The sequence below is a fragment of the Lithobates pipiens genome, unplaced genomic scaffold (assembly GCF_037356315.1).
Source record: "Lithobates pipiens isolate NorthernLeopardFrog02 unplaced genomic scaffold, aLitPip1_a1.2 Scaffold_22, whole genome shotgun sequence".
Classification (NCBI taxonomy): domain Eukaryota; kingdom Metazoa; phylum Chordata; class Amphibia; order Anura; family Ranidae; genus Lithobates; species Lithobates pipiens.
The window spans coordinates 325,233,815-325,243,908 of record NW_027507784.1 but is presented as its reverse complement, the minus strand read 5'-3'; the positions used below and the strand labels follow the sequence as shown (position 1 = coordinate 325,243,908).

Below are 10,094 nucleotides of genomic sequence, written 5' to 3'. Positions count from 1 at the left end.
AAAGGACAAACACGACAATGGACTGCCTGCACAAGTAAAGATTTTAGGGAGTCAGCAACTATTATAACTGCTTAAGGAGAGTTCTTCTACAAGATGGGACAAATAAATATTTTATTTTCTCCACAATATACTTTTATCTCTCTTTATATTTTGCTTTGCACACTAAGAAACAAAGAATTTCCAGGGGACATTCAGAAGCAGCAGATGCTGTATAATTAAATCCTTAGAGACAATTAATGTCATTCCATTATGTCACATAATTCCCTACATAAAGGTTTATTTTTTCAATACAATGCAGTCTATAGAGAGGCAAGCGCAGTATAAATACAACACTCTATGATGTGTCTGAATCGAGCACATGGTATATCAGGTTAAGCCATATGACTGCAACAACATGAGTCATAAGGTGCATAAAGTTCCTAATTCATACTTATAAATGGTACAGAGGTAAAGAGGAAACTTAAATAATAAATACGGTCTTGTGCATAGGGTGGCACATGTGATTTGTAAGTATGGCATTATCCTTAGGAATATAAAATGTGTCAATATATATTGGAAAAGGACATATTAGATCATTATTTTTCATGATTTTTCTAATGACGGTTTCTTCATGGACATCTCATCAGTTACTTTTTCTCCTGGTGAAGTAAACTAGGATTCACGAAACACATTGAGAGATTTAAGGCTTGACCCAGCCATTTTTTCTTGCATTATATAACCTTGTTTTTGCAACTATGCTTATTGATGGACACATGTATTTATTGGAAGTATTCCAATTGTGCTCTTACTGATATACTTTGGTGTTTCTATGCATACCTCATGAGAGTCTCAAGGGAACTTAAATAAGAACTGCTGGTAAAAAGGGGAATATGCCAGAGTAAGTATATATACTGTATATGTAAAATGGTAAACTATTTGGCTGTGTGTGCTTTTTTTTTTGGAAGCACTGCAGAGAATAAAAAAATGAATTTGAAGTTGTGGGCCTGCTGTAAGTCTTTCCAGAACATTTTTATTCTGACAAAAAATGCTTCTACACAGAAGAGGTTGGTCCAAAAGCAAACTCGCTCTCACTCATATGCTTTGGTTGCTCTACAGTTTAAAAAGGAAGAAACCCAAGTACATATAACCTGATGTTCATGTTTACTGGTGAAATCTGTTGTGCAGAGTAATTCAGGGTATTGAAATCATGCACTGGAAGCTTCTTGTTTGCAACAATAGCTTTGCTTTTATGGAGGATTAGCAATGGATATCTTACAGCATGAGAAACATGAAACAGGAACTAAGAACAAACAAGTGCACTGATCTTAGATAGATGGTACATCCTGTTATAGCATACAATACACAAAATATACACTATAATACTACAGCGCCACCTGCTGCATAGATATGTATAATGCCGTATTGTCAGTTTATTAGCAACCATGCTGTTCTTTCCAACAAAATTTAGCCGGAGCACTGCTCTCCTTAATCCTTTCATAACCATGGATCATTCAAACCTAGGCCATATTTTGCAGTTTCCATATGAATTAGTTAACCTCATAAATCATTTTTTTTACTTCTCAAAATGTTTTTTAACATAGATAGACAAGAAATACAGGCAGTACAGGGTTGCGTATGTGGATAGAATGTACATAACAAGCATATGTGAAAGACCATTTGCGCTACACCAATCTTGGTAAAGAGAAAACTTACTTATTTACAAAATTTTTAACAGAACCAAAGAAAAAGGTATTTTTTTTCAAAACTTTCATTCTTTTTTTATTTGTTGCGGAAAAAATAAAAACCGCAGAGGTGATCAAATACCACCAAAAGGAAGCTCTATTTGTGGGAACAAAATGATAAAAAAAATTTGCTTGGGTACAATGTCACGTAACACCCAATTGTCATTCAAATAGCGACAGTGCTGAAAGCTGAAAATTAGCTTGGGCAGGAAGGTGTCTAAGTGCCTGGTATTGAAGTGATTAAAAAAAAATAGACTGGGTCAGATTAATAAATAAAAAATATTTCCTGGATAAAAATGTTTTCAAACTGGTAAAATATGGGTTTAGCAAAAAAGTGCAAATAGGTTATACATTTAAACTTTTACAGCCCACCAATTCAGAGTTAAACTAAAATAACAGTCTGTTTTGAAACTATGTTTTATATCTTTTTTTTTTAAATATACAGTACTTATTCTAACAAGTTAATAATTCAAACAAGTTTTACATTTAGAACATAACAAATGATTCCCAGAGCTCTATGATTTTTCTAAAGGGAGACTACAGCAATAGTTATCTTTTTCTCGAATAAAGTATCCCATTGAACATTTGAATGGAGATATTTTTTAAAAAGGAGTTAGGAGAAAGTGGCTTTAAAGGGGATTATAAAAATATTCTTTGCAATATTTCATATTTAGCTAAACTTACAATCCACTCAATGAGAGAACCAAGAATATTTTCCATTTAATTATTATTATTATACAGGATTTATATAGCGCCGACAGTTTACGCAGCACTTTACAACATTAGGGTAGACATTACAATACAATTCAAGACAGGGGGAATTAGAGGACCCTGCTCGTTAGAGCTTACAATCTAGGAGGGAGGGTCAATTTATAGAAAAGTGTAATAGCTGTGGGGCATGAGCTAATAGAGAAAATAGTGCAATTGTTAGATTGAGCCAGGATAGGCTTCTCTGAAGAGGAAAGTTTTCAGGGATCGCCTAAAAGTGGATAAATTTGGAGACATTCTGACAGATTGGGGTAGTGAGTTCCAGAGGATGGGCGAGGCTCGGGAGAAGTCCTGGAGGCAGATATGGGAGGAGGTGATGAGGGAGCTAGAGAGCAGGAGGTCTTGGGAGGAACGAAGTGGGCGATTCGGTTGGTATTTTGAGACTAGGCTAGTGATGTAGCTGGAGGCAGAGTTATGGATGGCTTTGTAAGTAAGTGTTAGTATTTTGAAATTAATTTGTTGCGCAAATGGTAGCCAGTGGAGGGATTGGCAGAGAGGGGTAGCAGACACTGTGCGGTTTGTAAGGTGTATGAGTCTGGCAGCAGCATTCATGATGGACTGAAGGGGGGATAGTCTATATAGAGGTGAGCCAATGAGGGAGTTGCAGTAGTCAAGGCGAGAGATAACCAGGGAGTGAATCAGGAGCTTTGTGGTTTCATTGGTTAAAAAGGGATGTCGTTTAGAGATGTTTCAGAGGTTGAGGTGGCAAGCTTTGGAAAGTGATTGGATGTGGGGCTAAAAGGACAGTTCAGAGTCCAGGATAACACCTAGCACCCTGACATGTGGGGATGGATGGATGGTTGTGCCATTACTCTTGACAGAGAAGTCAGGGGAAGAGGCGCGTGGGGGAGGAAATATTATAAGTTCGGTTTTGGACAAGTTGAGTTTGAGGAAGTGTTGTGACATCCATATAGATATGTCTGTTAGTAAGTTAGTGATGCGGGAGGAGACTGATGGATTGAGTTGAGAGGTGGAGAGATAGATTTGTGTGTCGTCAGCGTAGAAATGATATTGAAAGCCATGAGTGGCTATCAGCTGACCCAGGGAAGGTGTAGATTGAAAATAAAAGAGGTCCAAAAACAGAACGTTGGGGGACTCCAACAGAGAAGGCAAGAGGAGTAGAGGAAGTAGAATTTTAAGTGACACTGAAGGTGCGTTGAGATAGGTAGGATGAGAGCCACTGAAGAGCACAGTCACGGAGACCAAGGGAGTAATGTTTTTTGAGGAGGAGAGGGTGGTCAACCTTGTCAAAGGCAGCTGAAAGGTCCAGAAGTAGGAGTACAGAATAGTGTCCGTTGGTTTTTGCAGTTAGTAGGTCATTTGTGAGTTTTAAAAGAGCAGTTTCTGTTGAGTGTTGAGGGCGAAATCCAGATTGAAGGGGATCAAGAAGGTTGTTTTTAATGAGGTAGTCGCTCAGTTGGTTGTAAACCAGGCGTTCAAGGAGTTTAGAGGAAAATGGGAGCAAGGAGATAGGGCGTAGGTTGTTAAGATTGGTAGGGTCCAAGGACGGCTTTTTAAGTGTGGGGGTAACCAGTGCAATTAATCTAACCCCTTATACATTTATAAAATAAAAATGAAACTACCATTCTGACAATCTGATAATTGTACAATATTTATAAAAAAAATTATTAAAAAAAAAAAATTCAAATGTAATATCAAACTTTGAATAGTAGTGTACATGTAGGAATGTCTATATGCTTTGTATGCCAACAATATCTTGCTTTCTTGCAGCATCAGGACAACGAAGAACTACACATCCGTTTTGGAATTCTGTATCGTGCCATTTTCCTCTAATTTGGAGGATGACATGTTCTTTTCAAACCTCTTTGTCTTAATATATGTGATTGGGCTTCTAATAAACTTTGCCATCATAATAGTAATATATAAAAATGATCACTTACATAATCCCATGTACTTGTTTCTCTCCAATCTGTCTGTTGTGGATATGTGCTACACAACAGTAATTGTTCCTAAACTTCTCTACATACTGATTTCAGGGGATAATATTGTATCCTTCACCCAATGCTTCATCCAGATGTTCTTCTTCTTCATGATAGGCAGCACAGAAGACCTTCTGTTGTTTATTATGGCATACGACCGGTATGTTGCCATTTGTGACCCTTTACATTACCACTATGTCCTGAGTATGAAAGTCTGTATCCTACTTATTGCTTTTATTTGGGCTTCTGGTTGTTTAAATTCACTATTGATTTCAATATCTGTCTCAAAAATGTCCTTCTGCCGTTCTATAATTCATCATTTCTTCTGCGACTCAAAAGCACTGACCAAGATTTCCTGTGGGGGCACAGAGCTATTCTACATTGTCGTGTACATTGAATTAGTGATATTAGGATTAATCCCCTTTGCATGCACTTTGGCATCCTATATAAAAATAATCAGGGTTATCTTACGCATTAAGTCATCTGATGGAAGGAGAAAGACATTCTCTACTTGCTCATCCCACCTCATTGTACTCTTAATCTATTATGTTACAATTGCAACTGTGGTCATGATGCCTTCATCAAAGTACTCTGATCTTTTGGAACAAATTTTTACAATGTTGTATTCTACTGTTGCACCTATGGTCAACCCTTTGATATACAGTCTTCGGAATAAAGATATTAAAAAGGGTCTGCTGAGTTTAGTAGGGGTAAAGAAAACTTTTCATTGGGTTTTTTCTAAATACAAAGGATAGATTTGTTTGTGCTTTATTCCAGCCCAGCTTTGTGATTTTTAAAAGATTTTAAGCCTTAACTTTCACCTGGTAACCCTCCAAATAACCCACTTCCTGGCCTGGGGGGGGCAATGGTTGATAAGCTTGGTGGCCTTCAAACATGTATGTTTTTTTTCATCTCTATTACACAGTGGGTGGAGAGATTAGTAGCTTACAGAATGAAGCTAGACCGTCCCATCAGTTCAGCTCTCAGGAAGTGACAAGCAGATAGCATTTCTGGCAAGATCAACGGGTACTTTCTTGGATTTAGTTATCCTTTAAACCCATTACTGCCATGGACATATGTACTACATTCACGGCTCATTGTAAATAAATAGACTCCTGGCTGCAGTAGAAGACTTTCTAGTGGCAGTGATTTTGGTGGTTGTAAGGCCATTGGATAACTTCTACATACACTAGAAAGGTAACATCCCTGCCATGTATCCCTAAATTACCTAACCCTCCTGGGTGCCTAGGATGGTCATGGCATGTGTCAATGAGGAGAGTGGAGGAATATCTGTGAAAATGTATTTCTTACGCATGATAAATTTCTAAAAGTCTGGCAAGCTTGGTTAGATTAATTTCTAACTATGCAGCAACCTACTCGATTTTTAGATCTATAACGCCCAGTGGCAACCCCTCCCTCAACCCTCCAACTTTCCTTTCTCCTCAACTTACATAACTTCAACTTTTCTCAGGATTTTTCCCTATGTAGACCAATCTGTCCCATCTAGCATCCTGGTCCATGTTTACTGCTGGGCAGGGCAAATGCATTTCTTTATAAAGCTAACATTGAACCCCCACATATTGACATTTAGGTAACTTGACAGTAAATGCTGCTTTAGATCTATTTTTGGTCTGGTATTTCATTTTGTAAGCCAGACTTTGGCTGTGTTAGGTATTTTGACAGCTTCTTTTTTAATGATGGTATTTTTAATAATTTTCTGGTGAATAAAATGTGAAACACATAATGTGTTTACCCTCCTTCCCTTTAAAAAAAACCTATACCTTTGTAGACAGAAGCTGTAAATTTTATTTTTTTTTTATAATGTTACAAGTTGCCCCCTCAGTTTCTTGTGATGGAGGGACCTCATACCTGTACGCTTAATTGTTGTTCCTGCTAATTGTATATTGTTTCTGATTTAAAGACTGAAATTGTATGCCTTGCAGAATTGTCCGGTACCTTTTTGTACATTGTATTCAAATCCTTTATTCTCTAAAAAAATAATAAAAATGTTGTCTAATGAACAGTATCAATCATTCTTTGGACTAAATGCAACTTTAATGTCTTTTCTTACAGAAGTGTAACAAAGAACACTAATGCTCTAATTATGATCCACATTTCAGATCGACTCTCCCTTCCAAACCAAAACTTGCTTATTAACATCGCTGCTGTATCTTACCAATGGGGTCATAGAGCTATTGGAAAGTTTGATGGTGAGAGTGTCGGCATTTCATTTGGATATAAAGCAGTTATAATCTTTGTAATTTAGATTGTAAGCTCTAACGAACAGGACCCTCTGATTCCTCTTGTACTAAATTGTAATGTAACTGTAATGTCTGCCCTCATGTTGTAAAGCGCTGAGCAAACTGTTGGCGCTATATAAAACCTGTATAATAATAATAAAAAAATAAATAATAATAATTGAAGATCATTCCTGTCTGGTAAGAGGCCTCAATATCTGGAGCACTTTCAACACTGAAGCACTTTCAGCATTTATTTGAGCACTAGGCAAAGAGCACTTTAAAGGCATCTTGATTATGGAATTTATTTATGTTTAATATGAATTTTTCTGAGCATTCGCATTTATGAATTATTTTTATTGATTGACATAATTTTCTGATATTTAATTTATTTAGTTTGGTCAATATTTAAAGTGACGGCTCATTTTTTCATGTAGTTCTTACTACCATAACTTTAAAGGAGTTGTAAACCCTCATATTTTTTCACCTTAATGCATCCTATGCATTAGGGGAGAAAAATTCTTCTAGTGACCGGTCCCCCAGCCCCGTGGTTTACTCACCTGAGCCCTGGAATTTCCCATGGTGCAGACACGCTCTTCCTCTGCTCAGGGTTCTTGGCTCTTGATTGCATAGATTGATAGAAGCTCAGCCATTGGCTCCCACTGCTATTAATAAAATCCAATGACGCAGAGCCAAGTCCGGCATTCTGCATCTATGGACGCATACATGCCTCGAGAGCATGCCTGCAAGATAACCCCCAGGGAGAGCGCTTATCCTAGGGGGTTATACGATGTGGGGAGGAGCTACCTGCGCCACTGGTGGACCCTAGAAGAGGATGATCAGGGCCACGCTGTGCAAAACAAACTGCACAGTGGAGGTAAGTTTGACATGTTTGTTATTTAAAAAAAAAAATGAAGCTTTACAATCACTTTAAGAAACAATTTCTTTGATAGTAATGCCCTGTACACACGGTCGGAAATTCCGATGGAATATAGTTCGATCAGATTATGTTGTCGGAAAATCCGATCGTGTGTGGGCTCTATCGGACTTTCTCCATTGGAATTTCTGACGGAAAAAGTTTGAGAGCTGGATCTATAATTTTCCGACAACAAAATCCGATCTGACTTTTTCCGATCTCGTGTAGAGAATTCCGAAGGACAAAGTGCCACGCATGCTCAGAATAAATTACGAGCCATAATCTATTGGCTACTGCCCTCTTTATAGTCTCGTCATACGTGATTTACGCCACCTCGTTCCGAACTATTGGATTTTCCGACAACTTTGTCCGACCGTGTATATGCAACACAAGTCTCGGACAAAATCCGTTGGAAAAAATCTGACAGATTTTGTGGTCGGAATGTCCGACCGTGTGTACAGGGCATTAGACATTGTTAAAGAGTTAAGACTTAAGATCAATGATGAGCTGGTGTACATATGTACACCAGTACACAGTGTGGGCCATGTTTGTGTTGGATTTCTATGACAGCTTCCCACACAGTGCTGTATTCTTGGCCTTGTTGAGATGTCTCTTGCTAAAGCCCCAGTATATGTAGATATACATTCCCCCCCCCCCCTTTTTGTATGTTGTAACCGGGATGGGGGCCGAGCTTCAACACAATGGGTAGCTTATACCTACCTTTTTAATATCCTACATTTTCCTCAGGGACCCATGGGATTTTATTCCATGATTCCTACCCTGTGGATGGTATTTACTAATTATATACAATTGTGATGCATATATTTTTTTCTATGTGCGACCTATTTAGGGCGGCACAGTGGTGTAGTGGATAGCACTCTCACCTAGCAGTAAATAGGGTCGCTGGTCGAATCCCAACCACAACACTACCTGCATGGAGTTTGCATGTTCTCCCTGTGCCTGCGTGGGTTTCCTCCCACACTCCAAAGACATGCAGGTAGGTTAATTGGCTTCTGTCCAAAATTGGCCCTGGTATATGAATGGGGACCTTGGATTGTGGGCTCCTTGAGGGTGGGGACCAATGTGAGTGTGCAATGTACAGGGATAGGGACAATTGTAGACATTCACTCAGGTTGGACTGGTATCTTTATTCAACCTTACTAACTATGTAACTATTTTTCATACATTCATGTTCCGCAGTTCTTTCACCCCTAGTGGATGCTGTTCATTGTGCCTGCTTTGTTTTGGTTGCCCCTTGTCTTCACCTTCCCGGGAGTTGCGATTCACACCAGACGCTGCCCCCTGCCACCCATAGGTTTGACCAGTTGACATGTGGGCGTACAGTCTTGTGCGTATCGACGCCACGCTCATGCCGCACCAGTGACATCCTCAGTGAGCACCGCTTGGTTACCATGCCATTTTTCCATCCAGCTGATGTTTGGTGGGAGTGTAGTTTTGGCGCCATTGGTGGCCAGACGGCTCTCACTCGTCATCATGCTCGCGGGATGTTGGCGCACGTCCACCCTATTTGGCCAGCCCAGCCGGCTTGGGCGTCCCCACTCACAGCTGCCTAGATGACCGGTTTGCACTGCTTGCCTCATATCATGCATAGAATTGATATCCACTATATAGGGGTACTTATATATACTATGGTTTCTTCCTTTTTTCCGCATTGTTTCAATTATACTCATGCTGATCTTCTATGGTCATCACTTAATTCGATTGTATATGGTCACTTTCCCATCCCTCATTTCTCTTGGTCTATATTTATTTTCTATACTTTGTATTGCTTTACTCTTATGCAACCTTCTTTGCACATCTTTTAGTTGGTTGTTTCATTGGCTCCATCTGTGCACTGTCACATCACTCTTTTTCACTTTTCTTTTTCCATGCATTTTATTTCTTTGCTGCTTGGCAGTGCTACCGGGTTTATCATAAAAAAAATACCTTCTATTTATCTCATAGATTCCACTTGCCGTTACAAGAATACTCCAATTACTCATTATTATTATACTCCAATTATTTGTCTGCTGGCTGGGGGCTTCTCATTGTGGGCCGGGTGCTCTGGGCGGACTCTCTGTGCCTCAGCTCCAGGGGGAGGCTTGATGTGGCGACCTATGCACACCAGGACAACTCATGCTCGGCTTTCCTATGGGGGGTAAATTCTGTGGACTTGACCATATTTTTTCTATATACATTTATTTATATATAATATTTCTCATACTATGAGCTTTTTAATTTAGAACACCTGTTATTATTCATTATTTACAGACATTATATATTCGCTCCTGATGAGTAGGTCAACTGACGAAACGCGTCAAGATATTGAGGATGCAATCCCTCACATTTCCATCATTTTTTACAAGATTTTTATGAATTCTATTGTATATTATTACTGTACTACTTCTATGAAATTTGTATAAATCTTTTTCCCTGTTATGATAATTAAGTTCTATATCATGTTTTACTCGGATGTCATGTCTGTACATGTATTGAACACTAATTTGTCACA

The 10,094-nt window shown here is 38.8% G+C and overlaps 1 protein-coding gene across 1 annotated transcript; it reads left to right on the top strand.

Annotated features, from left to right (window-relative positions):
* The first annotated feature begins 318 nt into the window (after positions 1-318).
* On the top strand, positions 319-6,947 carry LOC143924989 (olfactory receptor 1L4-like). Its single transcript, XM_077449554.1, has 2 exons — positions 319-877; positions 4,221-6,947. The coding sequence occupies exons 1-2, from the start codon at positions 870-872 to the stop codon at positions 5,182-5,184; spliced, it is 972 nt and encodes a 323-aa protein (XP_077305680.1). The 5' UTR covers positions 319-869; the 3' UTR covers positions 5,185-6,947.
* Positions 6,948-10,094: the final 3,147 nt, after the last annotated feature.